The sequence below is a fragment of the Oncorhynchus nerka genome, linkage group LG2, assembly GCF_034236695.1.
Source record: "Oncorhynchus nerka isolate Pitt River linkage group LG2, Oner_Uvic_2.0, whole genome shotgun sequence".
NCBI lineage: Eukaryota > Metazoa > Chordata > Actinopteri > Salmoniformes > Salmonidae > Oncorhynchus > Oncorhynchus nerka.
In genome coordinates this window covers 18,350,280-18,373,483 of record NC_088397.1, presented here as the reverse complement: position 1 = coordinate 18,373,483, position 23,204 = coordinate 18,350,280, and the positions used below count along the sequence as shown (strand labels likewise).

The following is a 23,204-nucleotide window of genomic DNA, read 5'->3' as shown; positions in this document are numbered from 1 at the left end:
AAACAGAGAGAGAGGTGGTATGATAGGGGTGGAGATGGAGGGCAACAGAGAGAGATGGGTATGATAGGGGTGGAGATGGAGGGAAACAGAGAAAGAGAGAGGTATGATAGGGGTGGAGATGGAGGGAAATAGAGAGAGGAGGAGAGAGAGGTATGATAGGGGTGGAGATGGAGGGAAACAGAGAGAGGGGTATGATAGTGGTGGAGATGATAGAGATGGAGGAAAGAGAGAGAGAGGGTATGATAGGGGTGGAGATGGAGGGATAACAACAGAGAGAGAGAGGGGTATGATAGGGGTGGAGATGGAGGGCAACAGAGAGAGATGGGTATGATAGGGGTGGAGATGGAGGGCAACAGAGAGAGAGGGTATGATAGGGGTGGAGATGGAGGGAAACAGAGAGGTATGATAGGGGTGGAGATGGAGGGAAATAGATAGAGATGGAGAGGAGAGAGAGAGGGGTATGATAGGGGTGGAGATGGAGGGAAACAGAGAGAGAGGGGTATGATAGGGGTGGAGATGGAGGGAAACAGAGAGAGAGAGGGGTATGATAGGGGTGGAGATGGAGGGAAACAGAGAGAGAGGGGTATGATAGGGGTGGAGATGGAGGGAAATAGAGAGATGAAGGGAAACAGAGAAATAGGGTATGATAGGGGTGGAGATGGAGGGAAACAGAAGAGAGGGTATGATAGGGGTGGAGATGGAGGGCAACAGAGAGAGGGGGTATGATAGGGGTATGATAGGGTGGAGATGGAGATGGAAGAGAGAGAGAGAGGGGTATGATAGGGGTGGAGATGGAGGGAAACAGAGAGAGAGAGAGAGAGAGAGAGAGAGGGGTATGATAGGGGTGGAGATGGAGGGAGAGAGAGGGAGAGCGAGAGAGAAAGAAGGTATGATAGGGGTGGAGATGGAGATGGAGGAAGAGAGAGAGAGAGAGAAGAGAGAAAGGTATGATATGGGTGGAGATGGAGAGAGGGGAGAGAAGGTATGATAGGGGTGGAGATGGAGGAGAAAGAAGAGAGAGAGAGAGAAAGGTATGATAGGGGTGGAGATGGAGGAAACAGAGAGAGAGAGAAGATGATAGGGAGTGGAGATGAAGGGGAGAGAAACAGATAGGGGTGGAGATGGATAGAAAGAGAGAGAGAGAGAGAAAGGTATGATAGGGGTGGAGATGGAGGGAAACAGAGAGAAACAGAGAGAGAGAGAGAGATGATAGGGGTGGAGATGGAGGCAACAGAGAGAGAGGTATGATAGGGGTGGAGATGGAGAGAGAGAGAGAGAGAAGAGGTATGATAGGGGTGGAGATGGAGAGAGAGAGAGAGAGAGAGAGTATGATAGGGGTGGAGATGGAGAGAGAGAGAGATAGGTGGAGATGAGAGAGAGAGAAGAGATGATAGGGGTGGAGATGGAGGGAAACAGAGAGAGAGAGAGAGAGAAGAGATGGAGGGCAACAGAGAGAGAAAGGTATGATAGGGGTGGAGATGGAGAGAGAGAGAGAGAGAGAGAGAGAGAGAGAGAAAGGTATGATAGGGGTGGAGATGGAGAGAGAGAAGAGAGAGGAGAGAGAGAGAGAGAGAGAGAGAAAGGTATGATAGGGGTGGAGATGGAGAGAGAAAGGTATGATAGGGGTGGAGATGGAGATAGAGAGAGAGAGAGAGAGAGGTATGATAGGGGTGGAGATGGAGAGAGAAACAGAGAGAGAGAGAAAGAGAGAGAGAGAAGAGGTATGATAGGGGTGGAGATGGAGAGAGAGAGAGAGAGAGAGAGAGAGAAAGGTATGATAGGGTGGAGATGGAGATGGAGAGAAGAGAAAGAGAGAGAGACAGAAAGGTATGATAGGGGTGGAGATGGAGAGAGAGCCTAGAGAAAGAGAGAGAGAGAGAGAGAGAGAGAGAGAGAAAAGGTATGATAGGGGTGGAGATGGAGAGAGAGAAAAAGAGAGAGAAAAAGGGTATGATAGGGGTGGAGATGGAGAGAGAAAGAGAGAGAGAGAAAAAGAGAGAAAGGGGTATGATAGGGGTGGAGATGGAGAGCCTAGACATTGAAGAAGAGAGAGAGAGATTGAAAGGTATGATAAAAAAAAAAAAAAAAGGGGTGGAGATGGAGAGAGAGAGAAGAGAGAGGTATGATAGGGGTGGAGATGGAGAGAGAGAGACATTGGTTAAAGAGTGGGAGAGAGAGAGAGAGAGAGAGAAACATTGGAAAGGTATGATAGGGGTGGAGATGGAGATGGAGAGGAGAGACAGAGAGAGAGAGAGAGAAGGTATGATAGGGGTGGAGATGGAGAGAAACAGAGAGAGATTGGTGCAGAGAGAAAAGGTATGATAGGGTTGGAGTGGAGATGGAGGAGAAACAGAGAGGTGCAGAGAGATTGAAAAAAGGTATGATAGGGGTGGAGATGGAGGGCAACAGAGAGAGAGAAAAGGTATGATAGGGGTGGAGATGGAGGGAAACAGAGAGAGAGAAAGCGTATGAGAGAGGTTAAAAAGAGGAGAGAAAAGGTATGATAGGGGTGGAGATGGAGGGAGACAGAGAGAAAAAGAAAGGTATGATAGGGGTGGAGATGGAGAGAAACAGAGAAAAAGAGAGAGAAAGGTATGATAGGGGTGGAGATGGAGAGAAAGAGAGAGAGAGAAAGGTATGATACTGGGTGGAGATGGAGAGAGAGAAAAAAGAGAGAGATATGATAGGGGTGGAGATGGAGAGCCCTAGAGAAAAGAAAGGTATGATAGGGGTGGAGATGGAGAGCATACTGTGGTGCAGCCTAGACAGTACAGACATGCCAGACAAGCAGCAGCTGTGGTGCAGCCTAAATTGTCTTCAAAAGCTACTGTTCAGCCTAAACATTGGTTAAAAAGCGCTTAGCAGCCTAGACATTGGTTAAGAGCAGCATTGGTTCAAAAGCGTACTGCGTGTGGTGCAGCCTAGACATTGGTTCAAAAGCGTACTGTGGTGCAGCCTAGACATTGGTTCAAAAGCGTACTGTGGTGCAGCCTAGACATTGGTTCAAAAGCGTACTGTGGTGCAGCCTAGACATTGGTTCAAAAGCGTACTGTGGTGCAGCCTAGACATTGGTTCAAAAGCAACTGTGGTGCAGCCTACATTGGTTAAAAAGCGTACTGTGGTGCAGCCTAGACATTGGTTCAAAAAGCGTACTGTGGTGCAGCCTAGACATTGGTTCAAAAGCGTACTGTGGTGCAGCCTAGACATTGGTTCAAAAGCGTGGTGCACTGTGGTGCAGCCTAGACATTGGTTCAAAAGCGTACTGTGGTGCAGCCTAGACATTGGTTCAAAAGCGTACTGTGGTGCAGCCTAGACATTGGTTCAAAAGCGTACTGTGGTGCAGCCTAGACATTGGTTCAAAAGCGTACTGTGGTGCAGCCTAGACATTGGTTCAAAAGCGTACTGTGGTGCAGCCTAGACATTGGTTCAAAGCCTAGACATTGCGTACTGTGGTGCAGCCTAGACATTGGTTCAAAAAGCGTACTGTGGTGCAGCCTAGACATTGGTTCAAACATTGCGTACTGTGGTGCAGCCTAGACATTGGTTCAAAAGCGTGCAGCTGTGGTGCAGCCTAGACATTGGTTCAAAAGCGTACTGTGGTGCAGCCTAGACATTGGTTCAAAAAAAAGCGTACTGTTAAAAAGCATACTGTGCAGCCTAGACATTGGTTCAAAAGCGTACTGTGGTGCAGCCTAGACATTGGTTCAAAAGCATACTGTGGTGCAGCCTAGACATTGGTTCAAAAGCGTACTGTGGTGCAGCCTAGACATTGGTTAAAAAGCGTACTGTGGTGCAGCCTAGACATTGGTTAAAAAGCGTACTGTGGTGCAGCCTAGACATTGGTTAAAAAGCGTACTGTGGTGCAGCCTAGACATTGGTTAAAAAGCGTACTGTGGTGCAGCCTAGACATTGGTTAAAGCATACTGTGGTGCAGCCTAGACATTGGTTAAAAAGCATACTGTGGTGCAGCCTAGACATTGGTTAAAAAAGCGTACTGTGGTGCAGCCTAGACATTGGTTAAAAAAGCGTACTGTGGTGCAGCCTAGACATTGGTTAAAACTGTGGTGCAGCCTAGACATTGGTTAAAAAGCTGTGGTGCAGCCTAGACATTGGTTAAAAAGCGTACTGTGGTGCAGCCTAGACATTGGTTAAAAGCATACTGTGGTGCAGCCTAGACATTGGTTAAAAAAAGCATACTGTGGTGCAGCCTAGACATTGGTTAAAAAGCATACTGTGGTGCAGCCTAGACATTGGTTAAAAAGCATACTGTGGTGCAGCCTAGACATTGGTTAAAAAAAAAGCATACTGTGGTGCAGCCTAGACATTGGTTAAAAAGCATACTGTGGTGCAGCCTAGACATTGGTTAAAAAGCGTACTGTGGTGCAGCCTAGACATTGGTTAAAAAGCGTACTGTGGTGCAGCCTAGACATTGGTTAAAAAGCGTACTGTGGTGCAGCCTAGACATTGGTTAAAAAGCGTACTGTGGTGCAGCCTAGACATTGGTTAAAAAGCGTACTGTGGTGCAGCCTAGACATTGGTTAAAAAGCGTACTGTGGTGCAGCCTAGACATTGGTTAAAAAGCATACTGTGGTGCAGCCTTGACATTGGTTAAAATTGGCATACTGTGGTGCAGCCTGTGGTGCAGACATTGGTTAAAAAGCATACTGTGGTGCAGCCTAGACATTGGTTAAAAAGCATTGGTTAAAAAGCATACTGTGGTGCAGCCTAGACATTGGTTAAAAAAGCATACTGTGGTGCAGCCTAGACATTGGTTAAAAAGCATACTGTGGTGCAGCCTAGACATTGGTTAAAAAGCATACTGTGGTGCAGCCTAGACATTGGTTAAAAAGCGTACTGTGGTGCAGCTGTGGTTAAAAAGCAGCCTAGACATTGGTTAAAAAGCGTACTGTGGTGCAGCCTAAACATTGGTTAAAAAGCGTACTGTGGTGCAGCCTAGACATTGGTTAAAAAGCGTACTGTGGTGCAGCCTAGACATTGGTTAGAAAAAAAGCGTACTGTGGTGCAGCCTAGACATTGGTTAAAAAGCGTACTGTGGTGCAGCCTAGACATTGGTTAAAAAGCGTACTGTGGTGCAGCCTAGACATTGGTTAAAAAAGCGTACTGTGGTGCAGCCTAGACATTGGTTAAAAAGCGTGGTGCAGCTGTGGTGCAGCTGTGGTGCAGCCTAGACATTGGTTAAAAAGCGTACTGTGGTGCAGCCTAGAAAAAGCATTGGTTAAAATTGGTTAAAAAGCATACTGTGGTGCAGCCTAGACATTGGTTAAAAAGCGTACTGTGGTGCAGCCTAGACATTGGTTAAAAAAGCGTACTGTGGTGCAGCCTAGACATTGGTTAAAAAGCGTACTGTGGTGCAGCCTAGACATTGGTTAAAAAGCATACTGTGGTGCAGCCTAGACATTGGTTAAAAAGCATACTGTGGTGAGCCTAGACATTGGTTAAAAAGCATACTGTGGTGCAGCCTAGACATTGGTTAAAAGCATACTGTGGTGCAGCCTACATTGTTAAAAAGGTGCAGCCTAGACATTGGTTAAAATACTGTGGTGCAGCCTAGACATTGGTTAAAAAGCATACTGTGGTGCAGCCTAAACATTGGTTAAAAAAGCATACTGTGGTGCAGCCTAGACATTGGTTAAAAAGCGTACTGTGGTGCAGCCTAAACATTGGTTAAAAAGCGTACTGTGGTGCAGCCTAGACATTGGTTAAAAGCATACTGTGGTGCAGCCTAGACATTGGTTAAAAAGCGTACTGTGGTGCAGCCTAGACATTGGTTAAAAAGCATACTGTGGTGCAGCCTAGACATTGGTTAAAAAGCGTACTGTGGTGCAGCCTAGACATTGGTTAAAAAGCGTACTGTGGTGCAGCCTAGACATTGGTTAAAAAGCGTACTGTGGTGCAGCCTAGACATTGGTTAAAAAGCGCGTACTGTGGTGCAGCCTAGACATTGGTTAAAAAGCGTACTGTGGTGCAGCCTAGACATTGGTTAAAAAGCATACTGTGGTGCAGCCTAGACATTGGTTAAAAAGCGTACTGTGGTGCAGCCTAGACATTGGTTAAAAAGCATACTGTGGTGCAGCCTAGACATTGGTTAAAAAGCATACTGTGGTGCAGCCTAAACATTGGTTAAAAAGCATACTGTGGTGCAGCCTAGACATTGGTTAAAAAGCAAAGCCTAGACATTGGTTAAAAAGCATGTGTGGTGCAGCCTAGACATTGGTTAAAAAGCGTACTGTGGTGCAGCCTAGACATTGGTTAAAAAGCGTACTGTGGTGCAGCCTAGACATTGGTTAAAAGCCTAGCGTTGGTGTGGTGCAGCCTAGACATTGGTTAAAAAGCGTACTGTGGTGCAGCCTAGACATTGGTTAAAAAGCATACTGTGGTGCAGCCTAGACATTGGTTAAAAAGCATACTGTGGTGCAGCCTAGACATTGGTTAAAAAGCCTAGACATTGGTTAAAAAGAGTGGTGCAGCCTAGACATTGGTTAAAACTGTGGTGCAGCCTAGACATTGGTTAAAAGCGTACTGTGGTGCAGCCTAGACATTGGTTAAAAAGCGTACTGTGGTGCAGCCTAGACATTGGTTAAAAAGCGTACTGTGGTGCAGCCTAGACATTGGTTAAAAAGCGTACTGTGGTGCAGCCTAGACATTGGTTAAAAAGCGTACTGTGGTGCAGCCTAGACATTGGTTAAAAAGCATACTGTGGTGCAGCCTAGACATTGGTTAAAAAGCGTACTGTGGTGCAGCCTAAACATTGGTTAAAAACTGCAGCCTACTGTTAAAAAGGTGAGCCTAGACATTGGTTAAAAAGCATTGGTTAAAAAGCTACTGTGGTGCAGCCTAGACATTGGTTAAAAAGCGTACTGTGGTGCAGCCTAGACATTGGTTAAAAAGCTGTGGTGCAGCCTAGACATTGGTTAAAAAGCGTACTGTGGTGCAGCCTAGACATTGGTTAAAAAGCGTACTGTGGTGCAGCCTAGACATTGGTTAAAAAGCATACTGTGGTGCAGCCTAGACATTGGTTAAAAAGCGTACTGTGGTGCAGCCTAGACATTGGTTAAAAAGCGTACTGTGGTGCAGCCTAGACATTGGTTAAAAAGCATACTGTGGTGCAGCCTAGACATTGGTTAAAAAGCATACTGTGGTGCAGCCTAGACATTGGTTAAAAAGCGTACTGTGGTGCAGCCTAGACATTGGTTAAAAAGCGTACTGTGGTGCAGCCTAGACATTGGTTAAAAAGCGTACTGTGGTGCAGCCTAGACATTGGTTAAAAAGCGTACTGTGGTGAGCCTAGACATTGGTTAAAAAGCGTACTGTGGTGCAGCCTAGACATTGGTTAAAAAGCGTACTGTGGTGCAGCCTAGACATTGGTTAAAAAGCATTCTGTGGTGCAGCCTAGACATTGGTTAAAAAGCAAACTGTGGTGCAGCCTAGACATTGGTTAAAAAGCATACTGTGGTGCAGCCTAGACATTGGTTAAAAAGCATACTGTGGTGCAGCCTAGACATTGGTTAAAAAGCATACTGTGGTGCAGCCTAGACATTGGTTAAAAAGCATACTGTGGTGAGCCTAGACATTGGTTAAAAAGCATACTGTGGTGAGCCTAGACATTGGTTAAAAAGCATACTGTGGTGCAGCATAGACATTGGTTAAAAAGCGTACTGTGGTGCAGCCTAGACATTGGTTAAAAAGCATACTGTGGTGCAGCCTAGAAATTGGTTAAAAAGCATACTGTGGTGCAGCCTAGACATTGGTTAAAAAGCGTACTGTCGTGCAGCCTAAACATTGGTTAAAAAGCATACTGTGGTGTAGCCTAGACATTGGTTAAAAAGCGTACTGTGGTGCAGCCTAAACATTGGTTAAAAAGCGTACTGTGGTGCAGCCTAGACATTGGTTAAAAAGCATACTGTGGTGAGCCTAGACATTGGTTAAAAAAAAAGCGTACTGTGGTGAGCCTAGACATTGGTTAAAAAGCATACTGTGGTGAGCCTAGACATTGGTTAAAAGCATACTGTGGTGCAGCCTAGACATTGGTTAAAAAGCATACTGTGGTGCAGCCTAGACATTGGTTAAAAAGCGTACTGTGGTGCAGCCTAGACATTGGTTAAAAAGCGTACTGTGGTGCAGCCTAGACATTGGTTAAAAGCGTACTGTAGTGCAGCCTAGACATTGGTTAAAAAGCGTACTGTGGTGCAGCCTAGACATTGGTTAAAAAGCGTACTGTGGTGCAGCCTAGACATTGGTTAAAAAGCGTACTGTGGTGCAGCCTAGACATTGGTTAAAAAGCGTACTGTGGTGAGCCTAGACATTGGTTAAAAAGCGTACTGTGGTGCAGCCTAGACATTGGTTAAAAAGCGTACTGTGGTGCAGCCTAGACATTGGTTAAAAAGCGTACTGTGGTGCAGCCTAGACATTGGTTAAAAAGCGTACTGTGGTGCAGCCTAGACATTGGTTAAAAAGCATACTGTGGTGCAGCCTAGACATTGGTTAAAAAGCGTACTGTGGTGAGCCTAGACATTGGTTAAAAAGCATACTGTGGTGAGCCTAGACATTGGTTAAAAAGCATACTGTGGTGCAGCCTAAACATTGGTTAAAAAGCATACTGTGGTGCAGCCTAGACATTGGTTAAAAAGCATACTGTGGTGCAGCCTAGACATTGGTTAAAAAGCGTACTGTGGTGCAGCCTAGACATTGGTTAAAAAGCGTACTGTGGTGCAGCCTAAACATTGGTTAAAAAGCATACTGTGGTGCAGCCTAAACATTGGTTAAAAAGCATACTGTGGTGCAGCCTAGACATTGGTTAAAAAGCGTACTGTGGTGCAGCCTAAACATTGGTTAAAAAGCGTACTGTGGTGCAGCCTAGACATTGGTTAAAAAGCGTACTGTGGTGCAGCCTAGACATTGGTTAAAAAGCGTACTGTGGTGCAGCCTAGACATTGGTTAAAAAGCGTACTGTGGTGCAGCCTAGACATTGGTTAAAAAGCGTACTGTGGTGCAGCCTAGACATTGGTTAAAAAGCGTACTGTGGTGCAGCCTAGACATTGGTTAAAAAGCGTACTGTGGTGCAGCCTAGACATTGGTTAAAAAGCGTACTGTGGTGCAGCCTAGACATTGGTTAAAAAGCGTACTGTGGTGCAGCCTAGACATTGGTTAAAAAGCATACTGTGGTGCAGCCTAGACATTGGTTAAAAAGCGTACTGTGGTGCAGCCTAAACATTGGTTAAAAAGCATACTGTGGTGAGCCTAGACATTGGTTAAAAAGCATACTGTGGTGCAGCCTAAACATTGGTTAAAAAGCGTACTGTGGTGCAGCCTAGACATTGGTTAAAAAGCGTACTGTGGTGCAGCCTAGACATTGGTTAAAAAGCGTACTGTGGTGCAGCCTAGACATTGGTTAAAAAGCATACTGTGGTGCAGCCTAGACATTGGTTAAAAAGCGTACTGTGGTGCAGCCTAGACATTGGTTAAAAAGCGTACTGTGGTGCAGCCTAGACATTGGTTAAAAAGCATACTGTGGTGCAGCCTAGACATTGGTTAAAAAGCATACTGTGGTGCAGCCTAGACATTGGTTAAAAAGCGTACTGTGGTGAGCCTAGACATTGGTTAAAAAGCGTACTGTGGTGCAGCCTAGACATTGGTTAAAAAGCGTACTGTGGTGCAGCCTAGACATTGGTTAAAAAGCGTACTGTGGTGAGCCTAGACATTGGTTAAAAAGCGTACTGTGGTGCAGCCTAGACATTGGTTAAAAAGCGTACTGTGGTGCAGCCTAGACATTGGTTAAAAAGTTAAAGACATTGGTTAAAAAGCATACTGTGGTGCAGCCTAGACATTGGTTAAAAAGCGTACTGTGGTGCAGCCTAAACATTGGTTAAAAAGCATACTGTGGTGAGCCTAGACATTGGTTAAAAAGCATACTGTGGTGCAGCCTAAACATTGGTTAAAAAGCGTACTGTGGTGCAGCCTAGACATTGGTTAAAAAGCGTACTGGGGTGCAGCCTAGACATTGGTTAAAAAGCGTACTGTGGTGCAGCCTAGACATTGGTTAAAAAGCATACTGTGGTGCAGCCTAGACATTGGTTAAAAAGCGTACTGTGGTGCAGCCTAGACATTGGTTAAAAAGCGTACTGTGGTGCAGCCTAGACATTGGTTAAAAAGCATACTGTGGTGCAGCCTAGACATTGGTTAAAAAGCATACTGTGGTGCAGCCTAGACATTGGTTAAAAAGCGTACTGTGGTGAGCCTAGACATTGGTTAAAAAGCGTACTGTGGTGCAGCCTAGACATTGGTTAAAAAGCGTACTGTGGTGCAGCCTAGACATTGGTTAAAAAGCGTACTGTGGTGAGCCTAGACATTGGTTAAAAAGCGTACTGTGGTGCAGCCTAGACATTGGTTAAAAAGCGTACTGTGGTGCAGCCTAGACATTGGTTAAAAAGCATTCTGTGGTGCAGCCTAGACATTGGTTAAAAAGCAAACTGTGGTGCAGCCTAGACATTGGTTAAAAAGCATACTGTGGTGCAGCCTAGACATTGGTTAAAAAGCATACTGTGGTGCAGCCTAGACATTGGTTAAAAAGCGTACTGTGGTGAGCCTAGACATTGGTTAAAAAGCATACTGTGGTGAGCCTAGACATTGGTTAAAAAGCATACTGTGGTGAGCCTAGACATTGGTTAAAAAGCATACTGTGGTGCAGCATAGACATTGGTTAAAAAGCGTACTGTGGTGCAGCCTAGACATTGGTTAAAAAGCATACTGTGGTGCAGCCTAGAAATTGGTTAAAAAGCATACTGTGGTGCAGCCTAGACATTGGTTAAAAAGCGTACTGTCGTGCAGCCTAAACATTGGTTAAAAAGCATACTGTGGTGTAGCCTAGACATTGGTTAAAAAGCGTACTGTGGTGCAGCCTAAACATTGGTTAAAAAGCGTACTGTGGTGAGCCTAGACATTGGTTAAAAAGCATACTGTGGTGAGCCTAGACATTGGTTAAAAAGCGTACTGTGGTGAGCCTAGACATTGGTTAAAAAGCATACTGTGGTGAGCCTAGACATTGGTTAAAAAGCATACTGTGGTGCAGCCTAAACATTGGTTAAAAAGCATACTGTGGTGCAGCCTAGACATTGGTTAAAAAGCGTACTGTGGTGCAGCCTAGACATTGGTTAAAAAGCGTACTGTGGTGCAGCCTAGACATTGGTTAAAAAGCGTACTGTGGTGCAGCCTAGACATTGGTTAAAAAGCGTACTGTGGTGCAGCCTAGACATTGGTTAAAAAGCGTACTGTGGTGCAGCCTAGACATTGGTTAAAAAGCGTACTGTGGTGCAGCCTAGACATTGGTTAAAAAGCGTACTGTGGTGCAGCCTAGACATTGGTTAAAAAGCGTACTGTGGTGCAGCCTAGACATTGGTTAAAAAGCGTACTGTGGTGCAGCCTAGACATTGGTTAAAAAGCGTACTGTGGTGCAGCCTAAACATTGGTTAAAAAGCGTACTGTGGTGAGCCTAGACATTGGTTAAAAAGCATACTGTGGTGAGCCTAGACAATGGTTAAAAAGCGTACTGTGGTGAGCCTAGACATTGGTTAAAAAGCATACTGTGGTGAGCCTAGACATTGGTTAAAAAGCATACTGTGGTGCAGCCTAAACATTGGTTAAAAAGCATACTGTGGTGCAGCCTAGACATTGGTTAAAAAGCATACTGTGGTGCAGCCTAGACATTGGTTAAAAAAGCGTAAAAGCCTAGACATTGGTTAAAAAGTACTGTGGTGCAGCCTAGACATTGGTTAAAAAGCGTACTGTGGTGCAGCCTAGACATTGGTTAAAAAAGCATGTGGTGCAGCCTAGACATTGGTTAAAAAGCGTACTGTGGTGCAGCCTAGACATTGGTTAAAATTGCGTACTGTGGTGCAGCCTAGACATTGGTTAAAAAGCGTACTGTGGTGCAGCCTAGACATTGGTTAAAAAGCGTACTGTGGTGCAGCCTAGACATTGGTTAAAAAGCGTACTGTGGTGCAGCCTAGACATTGGTTAAAAAGCGTACTGTGGTGCAGCCTAGACATTGGTTAAAAAGCGTACTGTGGTGAGCCTAGACATTGGTTAAAAAGCGTACTGTGGTGCAGCCTAGACATTGGTTAAAAAAAAGCGTACTGTGGTGCAGCCTAGACATTGGTTAAAAAGCGTACTGTGGTGCAGCCTAGACATTGGTTAAAAAGCGTACTGTGGTGCAGCCTAAACATTGGTTAAAAAAGCGTACTGTGGTGCAGCCTAGACATTGGTTAAAAAGCTGTGGTGACTGTGGTGCAGCCTAAACATTGGTTAAAAAGCGTACTGTGGTGAGCCTAGACATTGGTTAAAAAGCATACTGTGGTGAGCCTAGACATTGGTTAAAAAGCGTACTGTGGTGAGCCTAGACATTGGTTAAAAAGCATACTGTGGTGAGCCTAGACATTGGTTAAAAAGCGTACTGTGGTGCAGCCTAGACATTGGTTAAAAAGCGTACTGTGGTGCAGCCTAGACATTGGTTAAAAAGCGTACTGTGGTGCAGCCTAGACATTGGTTAAAAAGCGTACTGTGGTGCAGCCTAGACATTGGTTAAAAAGCGTACTGTGGTGAGCCTAGACATTGGTTAAAAAGCGTACTGTGGTGAGCCTAGACATTGGTTAAAAAGCGTACTGTGGTGCAGCCTAGACATTGGTTAAAAAGCGTACTGTGGTGCAGCCTAGACATTGGTTAAAAAGCGTACTGTGGTGCAGCCTAGACATTGGTTAAAAAGCGTACTGTGGTGAGCCTAGACATTGGTTAAAAAGCGTACTGTGGTGAGCCTACTTGGTGAGCCTAGACAATGGTTAAAAAGCGTACTGTGGTGAGCCTAGACATTGGTTAAAAAGCATACTGTGGTGAGCCTAGACATTGGTTAAAAAGCATACTGTGGTGCAGCCTAAACATTGGTTAAAAAGCATACTGTGGTGCAGCCTAGACATTGGTTAAAAAGCATACTGTGGTGCAGCCTAGACATTGGTTAAAAAGCGTACTGTGGTGCAGCCTAGACATTGGTTAAAAAGCGTACTGTGGTGCAGCCTAGACATTGGTTAAAAAGCCTACTGTGGTGCAGCCTAGACATTGGTTAAAAAGCGTACTGTGGTGCAGCCTAGACATTGGTTAAAATTGGTTAAAAGCGTACTGTGGTGCAGCCTAGACATTGGTTAAAAAGCCTAACATTGCGTACTGTGGTGAGCCTAGACATTGGTTAAAAAGCGTACTGTGGTGAGCCTAGACATTGGTTAAAAAGCGTACTGTGGTGCAGCTGTGGTGCAGCCTAGACATTGGTTAAAAAGCGTACTGTGGTGCAGCCTAGACATTGGTTAAAAGCGTACTGTGGTGCAGCCTAGACATTGGTTAAAAGCGTACTGTGGTGAGCCTAGACATTGGTTAAAAAGCGTACTGTGGTGCAGCCTAGACATTGGTTAAAAAGCGTACTGTGGTGCAGCCTAGACAGACATTGGTTAAAAAAAGCGTACTGTGGTGCAGCCTAGACATTGGTTAAAAAGCGTACTGTGGTGCAGCCTAGACATTGGTTAAAAAGCGTACTGTGGTGCAGCCTAGACATTGGTTAAAAAGCGTACTGTGGTGCAGCCTAAACATTGGTTAAAAAGCGTACTGTGGTGAGCCTAGACATTGGTTAAAAAGCATACTGTGGTGAGCCTAGACATTGGTTAAAAAGCGTACTGTGGTGAGCCTAGACATTGGTTAAAAAGCATACTGTGGTGAGCCTAGACATTGGTTAAAAAGCATACTGTGGTGCAGCCTAAACATTGGTTAAAAAGCATACTGTGGTGCAGCCTAGACATTGGTTAAAAAGCATACTGTGGTGCAGCCTAGACATTGGTTAAAAAGCGTACTGTGGTGCAGCCTAGACATTGGTTAAAAAGCGTACTGTGGTGCAGCCTAGACATTGGTTAAAAAGCGTACTGTAGTGCAGCCTAGACATTGGTTAAAAAGCGTACTGTGGTGCAGCCTAGACATTGGTTAAAAAGCGTACTGTGGTGAGCCTAGACATTGGTTAAAAAGCGTACTGTGGTGAGCCTAGACATTGGTTAAAAAGCGTACTGTGGTGCAGCCTAGACATTGGTTAAAAAGCGTACTGTGGTGCAGCCTAGACATTGGTTAAAAAGCGTACTGTGGTGCAGCCTAGACATTGGTTAAAAAGCGTACTGTGGTGCAGCCTAGACATTGGTTAAAAAGCGTACTGTGGTGCAGCCTAGACATTGGTTAAAAAGCATACTGTGGTGCAGCCTAGACATTGGTTAAAAAGCGTACTGTGGTGCAGCCTAGACATTGGTTAAAAAGCGTACTGTGGTGCAGCCTAGACATTGGTTAAAAAGCGTACTGTAGTGCAGCCTAGACATTGGTTAAAAAGCGTACTGTGGTGCAGCCTAGACATTGGTTAAAAAGCGTACTGTGGTGCAGCCTAGACATTGGTTAAAAAGCGTACTGTGGTGAGCCTAGACATTGGTTAAAAAGCGTACTGTGGTGAGCCTAGACATTGGTTAAAAAGCATACTGTGGTGCAGCCTAGACATTGGTTAAAAAGCGTACTGTGGTGCAGCCTAGACATTGGTTAAAAAGCGTACTGTGGTGCAGCCTAGACATTGGTTAAAAAGCGTACTGTAGTGCAGCCTAGACATTGGTTAAAAAGCGTACTGTGGTGCAGCCTAGACATTGGTTAAAAAGCGTACTGTGGTGAGCCTAGACATTGGTTAAAAAGCGTACTGTGGTGAGCCTAGACATTGGTTAAAAAAGCTGTGGTGAGCCTAGACATTGGTTAAAAAGCGTACTGTGGTGCAGCCTAGACATTGGTTAAAAAGCGTACTGTGGTGCAGCCTAGACATTGGTTAAAAAGCGTACTGTGGTGCAGCCTAGACATTGGTTAAAAAGCGTACTGTGGTGCAGCCTAGACATTGGTTAAAAAGCGTACTGTGGTGCAGCCTAGACATTGGTTAAAAAGCGTACTGTGGTGCAGCCTAGACATTGGTTAAAAAGCGTACTGTGGTGCAGCCTAGACATTGGTTAAAAAGCGTACTGTGGTGCAGCCTAAACATTGCACAAGTCCGAGGTAAAGAGATAACATTTACACTAGATGTATGCGATAACTCGCCATCAACTTTGGTGTCAGCAGTCACCGCTAGAATGGCCTCCAAACAGACAGTTTGAGGGAAGTGAAATTAACAATGGAGGTTTCAATTATATAACAGGGCTGAGGTGTCCCCTCTGACAGGAGAGGACTGGGGTTCTTTCTCAGTGAGGGATGTCTCCTGTAATGTACTGTAGGTGTAGACTGTAGGGAGCTCTGGAGAGACTTTCCTTTTGAGGGACAATAAATGCCATTCATTAATTGGGAGTCCAAATTGGATTAGAGGGTGGATGATGAAGGTCAAAAATATAAAGTGAATACGTAAATCAGATGTTATTCCTCTGTGAAATCGACAGGTAACCCTGTGTACAACTTTGGGGTCAGTCATGCCTCATCTGAGGTCACCAATGTACAGCTGATTAATTGCATTACAACATGTTACCAGCATGCAGGGTAGGTTACTTTCTAAATGTAATCTGTTACAGTTACTAGTTACCTGTCCAAAATTGTAATCGGTAACCTAACTTTTGGATAACCCAAACTCATTAACGCAGTCTGATTACATTCAGTTACTTTTAGATGACTTTCCCCTTAAGAGGCATTAGAAGAAGACAAAAATGTATGTTACCAATTGAATGACATCTATTGCAGGATAAATCAATGTTAAAAGTTTACATAGCTGGCCATATATGGATGTTACATTTTACTTTATCGGTTGGTTATGTAGGCTTCTCCTAACCCATCGCTTTCTACTACATATAATAATACAATTATATTAAGAACATTAAATTATATAAATGATATATATTAATGTAAAAATAAGTCCAAAAATGGCAACTACAGATTGCCACGTTTAAGTCTATCAAAAGTGCAAGTTTGAGCATGTGTCCAGTAGGCCTATGGATTATTATTCTTTTTACCAGCATGAATTTGACTGAGCAATAAAATCCCCACTTTTATTCCATAGGTTTGGATCTGCACTATGTAGCTGTTGCAAGAGCACATTTTTCACTGGCTGTCCACTGGTTTCAAAAACAATAACTGATGATTGATAGGCAGCTTAAACTTATTGAATTCAACCATTATTGGGTTCAAATACCCATTTAGATGTGGCGCAGATATCTAAAATGAGAGAGCAGCAGTGTGATTCACATCATTGAGCTAGGTAGATATCAATAATAAGTGATATCTGTATGGCCGTAGACTACAACCACTGCTGTCATCCTGACCTCCAAGCGTTTATTCAAGTTGGATCATCTTTGGATGCCGACAGCAGTCGCACCATTGGAAGACACAGCTTGGACTGTAACCTATAAAAACCTATTCCTGCTCTTTTCCCACGATCCATCAAACACATTTGGTGTGTCATCCTAGTGGTCTCTGACTTGTGGTCAGTCTCGCTCAGGTGGAACAAACTTAAATTTGCGCCTTTTTTCAATGCCGATTTGAGTGTCATTGAGAAAACAGAGAAGAGTCAAAGATTTGTTTTGCAAACATCCCTTTCTGAATTTAAAAGTAATCCTCAAAGTAATCTAGTTTTTCAAAAGTATCTGTAATCTGATTACATTGTTTGTTGTTGCTGTTAACGGATTACAGTTACCGTTTTGTTGTAATCCCTTCCATGTAACGGATTACATGTAATCTGTTACTCCCCAACCCCGGTTACCAGAGTAGTTGGTTATTATTAATACATGGCACATGGGCAACAATGTAAAGCATTGCCTGTTCTATCTCAAAGTAAACAGCTAAATAACATGTTATTCTGAACTGTACAGATAATGACTTGTGTCATGACTTTAGGCATAATCATGTTTCCTCAACGGACCACTTATTTATGTTAAGCCCATCAGGGTTATCTAGCCTGCTGGTCAGCAGCCAAATCAGCTGACCTAAACAGTTAGGACCTATCCTGTGATGACATCGGCTGTCACTACTGGTTATAAGGAAGGCATCTATACTACATTAGTAATGACAGTTATACACAGTAATATACAGTGCATTGGAAAGTAATCAGAACCCTTGACCTTTTCCACATTATGTTACCTTACAGCCTTATTCTAAAATTGATTTCAAAAAAATGTTTCCCTCATCTACACACAATACCCCATAGTGACAGAGCGAAAACAGGTTTTAGAAATGTTTGCAAAAAACAGAAATACCTTATTTACATAAGTATTCAGACCCTTTGCTATGAGACTAGAAATTGAGCTTGGATGCATCCTGTTTCCATTGATCATCCTTAAGATGTTTCTACAACTTGATTAGAGTCCAACAGTGGTAAATTAAATTGATTGGACATGATTTGGAAAGGCACACACCTGTTCATATAAGGTCCCACAGTTGACAGAGAATGTCAGAGCAAAAACCAAGCTATGAGGTCGAAGGAATTGTTCGTAGAGCTCTGAAACCGGATTGTGTCGAGGCACAGACCTGGGGAAGGGTACCAAAACATTTCTGCAGCTTTGAAGGTCCCCAAGAACACAGTGGCCTCCATTATTCCTAAATGGAAGAAGTTTAGAACCACAAAGACTCTTCCTAGAGCTGGCCGCCCGGCCAAACTGAGCAATCAGGGGAAAAGGGCCTTGGTCAGGGAGGTGACCAAAAACCGATGGTCACTCTGACAGAGCTCCAGAGCTCCTCTGTGGAGATGGGAGAACCTTCCAGAAGGACAACTATCTCTGAAGCACTCTGCCAATCAGGTCTTTGTGGTAGAGTGGCCAGACGGATGCCACTCCTCAGTAAAAGGCACATGACAGCCCTCTTGGAGTTTGCCAAAGGGCACCTGAAGACTCTAAGACCATGAGGAAACAAGATTTTTTGGTCTGATGAAAGCAATATTGAACTCTTTGGCCTGAATGCCAAGTGTCACATCTGGAGGAAACCTGGCACCATCCCTATCGTTAGGGTGGCAGCATCATGCTGTGGGGATGTTTTTCAGCGGCAGGCACTGGGAGACTAGTCAGGACCGAAGGATAGATGAAAAGAGCAAAGTACAGAGAGATATTTGATGAAAACCTGTTCCAGAGCGCTCAGGACCTCAGACTGGGACAAAGGTTCACATTCCAACAGGACAAAGACCCTAAGCACACAGCCAAGACAACGCAGGGGTGGCTTCGGGACAAGTCTCTGAATATCCTTGAGTGGCCCAGCCAGAGCCCGGACTTGAACCCGATCAAACATCTCTGGAGAGACCTGAAAATAACTGTTCAGCGACGCTCCCCATCCAACCTGACAGAACTTGAGAGGATCTGCAGAGAAGAATGGTAGAAACTCCACAAATACAGGTGTGCCAAGCTTGTAGCATCATACCCAAGAAGACTTGAGGCTGTAATCACTGCCAAAGGTGCTTCAACAAAGTACTGAGTCAAGGGTCTGAATACTTATGTAAATGTCATATATCCAATTTATATTTTTTATACATTTGCTTTGTCATTATGGGGTATTGTGTGTAGATTGATGAGGGGGAAAACAATTTAACACATTTTAGAGTAAGGCTGTAACGTAACAAAACGTGGAAAAAGTCAAGGGGTCTGAATACTTTCTGAATGCACTGTAGGTCTTGTGACTGGACAGATAATTTAAATAGTTATTAAAACTATCAATTACTGAAGCAGTCAGGGTATTAATGGCAGGCTTGCTTATAGCTGATATTTCCACACAAAGCAGAGCAGTGGGTAAAGCCTACTGCAAAAGGATGCCAGTCCCCACGCAGCCAGAGACTATAGTGGTGCCAGAGACTGGAATATCCGGCTACAGAACACCACAGCTTTTACACAAACACCACAACTACTGATTCAGAAGACTGCGGAGGGGGAATCTATACACTCCAACTGTTGATCATTGTCCTATAATAACCTACAGTTCGCTATATGGTAAAAGCCTAAGGTTTCAAACGAAGATGTCATATTTGATATACTGCATAAGATCAATGGTTTCAGAGCATTGAAACGCTTTTGAAATGTCACTTTTTCGCATGGCTATGCAACAAGTAGTGCTGTTTTCAGCAAATAACTGAGTTGCATAGGCCTAATTCCTGGGTCTGTCTATGGATATTCTGATTAGTATCTTAACCGGAGGGTTCGGTTTAACGGAGATTTACTCCCTCCTCCTGCGAACACCATGAGTCTGAACATAGCACCGGCAATCCCCGTGAGCCCGTGCGCTACGGGACACAGAGCGCGCAACACAACACAGTTGCAATAAGCTCCTTGACCAAAAAAGTATATTCACTGTTTTGAAACGCTTAACAATCACACACATTAATAGGGAATGAATGCGTAAAAACACATGATTTGGCCTATGACGTTAATTTACCCTCTTGTGTTCATGTTGCGTGCTGGTCTTGGACTCGCCGGTGAGTGAAGTCCTGCGGCTCAGCTCGTTCTGTTGCTGTGGTGACATGGTTTCCATCCAGGTAGAGTTGCGTGGGAAAAGGGGAGCTGCAACCGCGCTCTACTGTTCCCAAAGCTATGAAACTCCATAAAAGTCCTTATTCGTTAGAAGCATTCCACCCATGCGTCGCTGTGCATGTGCGAAAGAAATATAAATAAAGTACGCACAGGATCTGTATACGGTATTATGCCCGTCGTGGTTGAAAATGAGAGTTCAGTTGTCTGGTGTTGAAAACGAACTGTCTAAGCCATGCACATCTTCACAAGTTATAGGTCCTCTATGCACGCACCTCACTCAGGCTCTCCACACACTGAAACAAATTGGCTGTGTCAATTCTTTACACACGAGCTCGTGAGCCCTGTGGAGTCGGCGCCTCGGTGGCCCCTGGGTCCTACTGCAGACGTGGTCTGGTAGAGAAGCGTTTGTTCTTTTTAAGGGAAATATCTGAGGGAAAATGGACCAGGTAACATTTCAATGAGAGTGGGACTATGTTACAAGCTTGACAACAAAAAAAATCGTATGTGCTTGTTGTATTATTCCAAGACTTGAGGTGAGCTTTGAAGTTTAGACTTGTTAGTGAAAACCGCTATTGTTATTATCATGATCAGCAGGAATTAGACATGATAGACATTCATTAACAGGTGGTCAGTGTAATAGACAAGAGGGCGCTGTGCCCACTGTCATAATAAGAGTAGGAGATAAGAAATGGGACCCAAAACTTTGTAGAACTTGGAACTCGGTTTCAAAAAAAGAAAAGAAAGAATGTAATAAAATCCATTTTACTGCAGCATCAGACAGAAGTGGAGCACAAACTGGGCTAAAGTGAGAAGAACCAGGGCAGTGTGTGCTCCCCAAACCAATCACAATCATAGCCCCATTTAAAGTGGTTCAGAAAATCAGATGATTAGATGAATGAGAGTGATAATGAAATGCCTTGGGCTGTTGGGCAGACAGCACACATAGAAAGTACAACATACCCTCATTATTGTCTCTCTGACACTTCCACTTTCTCCTTTAATCTTGAGGGCCGGTTTCCTGGAACCTAATTAGTCCTCAATTAAAAATATGTTTGAAATTTAAAAGAGAAAAAGTAACATCCCTCCTAACTTCTCTTGACATCCCCTCTTTTTCAGGCACGCAGACACATTATGTCATTTCATTAGATAGAGGCTTTGAGTGGCTTTTCGCCTGTGCTCTGTAGGGTTCCATTAGGAAGGAACGTCTGGTCTCCCTGCACAGCCAAAACATGTGGCGAAGAGCCCTCAGAGCCGACAACTACAATCACTAACACTACATTCCTATCTTTCTCTCCCACTCTGCCTATCCCTCTCTCCCTCAACTCCCCACACTCTTTCTGTCCATGCCTCTTTCCCTTCTGCCAACAGCCCTATACTTCCCGTCCGTCCTTCCACCTCTTTCTGTGTTAGTCTTCCTTCATCTCCTCCTCCCTCTCTTCATGTTCATCCCAGCACAGCATTTCTCCCTCCAGTGGTTGGCCCGACCCTCGTCCCATCGATTTAATCAGCTTCCCTAATGAGCCAATGTTCCAGACAGAAAAAGGCAGAGAGGCGTGTGTCTGTTCGCTATGCAAGGTCCTGAGGACATCACCTCTCCTCTTCACCTGCAGCAACTAGCAACACAGGGTCACGTAAACCATGGCTGAAAACTGAGAACTACAATTGACTGAATATTACAAATGCAAAAAGTTGGCGCCATCCAATTACATTAAGTACTATATTCTCATTGTCATATTCGCTCTTCCAAACCAATGTAACAGACATGGTTAGAATACATCTACAGTTACTCCTATCACTGGATGTGCCTTCCTGCCCTCCGTAGCCTGTATGAGCTGCAGACGTCAGAGGCAGGAGATGTTTATTGCAAATAAATGAGAGACTGATGTGTGAGATAAATATTTATGAAGTGTGTAGATTCCCTCCCTTCAGTCCAACAGTAGACAAACTCTCTCTCTGTTTCTCTTTCACACTCTCTCACTCTCTCTCTCTCTGTTTCTCTTTCACACTCTCTCTCTCACTCTCTCTCTCTCACACACACACACACACACACACACACACACACACACACATCTGTTTATGGAAAGATTCCTCTGCTGTGTCAGCGCTGTAAAGGCAATAGATCATCTGTACAGATAATATACAGAGTGAAGTTTTTGGACTGGGCCAGAGATGTGAGCTGAATGACTTCGGTTCGAGCTCTGTTCTGGTACTGGTTTAGAGTGGGTTCATACAGATGTGCTCAGATACGATCACATACAGTCTGTCCTTTGGTATCCACTCTGTTTGTCCCGTGGCAGCGATCGCCATCCTGAGCCATAATCTAGTGGCTCACGTGTCTCTTTATAGCTGCCCAAGAATGGCTTGAAAAAGCTGTGGATACCCTCCATCATAGTCAGAGTACCCTGAATCGACCAATTGACCATTGTTCTACTGACAGTATTCCTCAATTGCCACTGACGCTGAAAGACTGTCAGATAAAACTGGGACATTGAATTGTCATCAAGATCGTGTTTCAATGCATCCCCAAAGGTTCATTCTCATCAGTACTAAGACTTTTTACTGCAACTTTTGATTATGTTTGTTGTATGCAACAATTGTAGTACTTTTTTCTGTAGTGTTTCAGATAGGCCTACATGTTATTCCTTTGTAATGTGTATCACGTCTGCTAGCTATATTTGTATTTACCCTCCCAGTGATCATATCTAGGGTCTATTGTTTTCTGCTAGCAGGCCTATGTCATCTATTACGGTCTCTGGCCCCTTTGAAAACTAGATGATAGACCTCAGGGAATTTTTCTCCTACATATTTCCACTCTGAAAACTAGTAATAAAAGAGTCCTATACCCTCCAGCTCCTCTCTCTGTTTTCTTGACCCATTTCTCTCTGAAATTAATCTGGCATTTCCACCATTGGCACACGAACAATGCCGGCTTACATGAATCTAATTTAAAACAATGTTTCTGGCCACAACTTTCAGAGGCCTTCCTTTCAGTTGGACTTCATTTCAGGTTGGCCTTCCTTTCAGAGGCCTTCATTTAGTTTGTACTGGTGGGAGCCTGAGGAGCGATTATCACAGCCTATGATAACAAGCACAGACCCAGATCTGCCCTGGAAACACAGGGAACAGAGGAAACTACCGGTTCTGACAAAAGTCACCCAGACAAATGTTAAGCGGCCAGTACTAGTTCAAATTCAGTTCTTATTGATTGATAAATGACTGGAGATTATTAGGAGGCTTTGACCAAATAGGGCCAAATCAAACCACCCCACAGCGGGTTGAGGATTAGTTTAGAAGTGGGACAACCCGTTTATTATCTTCAGAAATATTTGTATTATATTTCATGATGCGTCAACTTTGTGGTTGAATCTTTATTGATTTTGTAAGACGGGCACCAGCGACACTGTCCCCCTAATCCTACAGGCAAATATTTGGATAAAATATCGATTTTTGTGGATCTAGTAATATCTATCTGAATAAATCCCTACAACATTATTTTGCCAAGTGTTATTAGAGATGAAGAGACAGTCGTCTTGGTGTCAGGTCAGCAGCAGTTCAAGTTTGCCATTATAGTGGCATTTCTGACAGTCACTACCACAGGAGGATTAACCACAACCCCAAAATGTGTTGAGAGCCCTGCAAGTAGAGAGCAGTATGCACAGGCAA

At 44.1% G+C, this 23,204-nt stretch overlaps 1 protein-coding gene across 1 annotated transcript in view; it reads right to left on the bottom strand.

Moving 5' to 3' along the window:
- The window catches only part of LOC115124451 (rho GTPase-activating protein 20-like), a 32,413-nt gene extending 12,488 nt beyond the window's left edge, over positions 1-19,925 (bottom strand). The window contains 1 exon segment of the mRNA XM_065024091.1: positions 19,447-19,925. Coding sequence (XP_064880163.1) covers positions 19,447-19,542 — 96 coding nt within the window. The 5' untranslated portion in view covers positions 19,543-19,925.
- Positions 19,926-23,204: the final 3,279 nt, after the last annotated feature.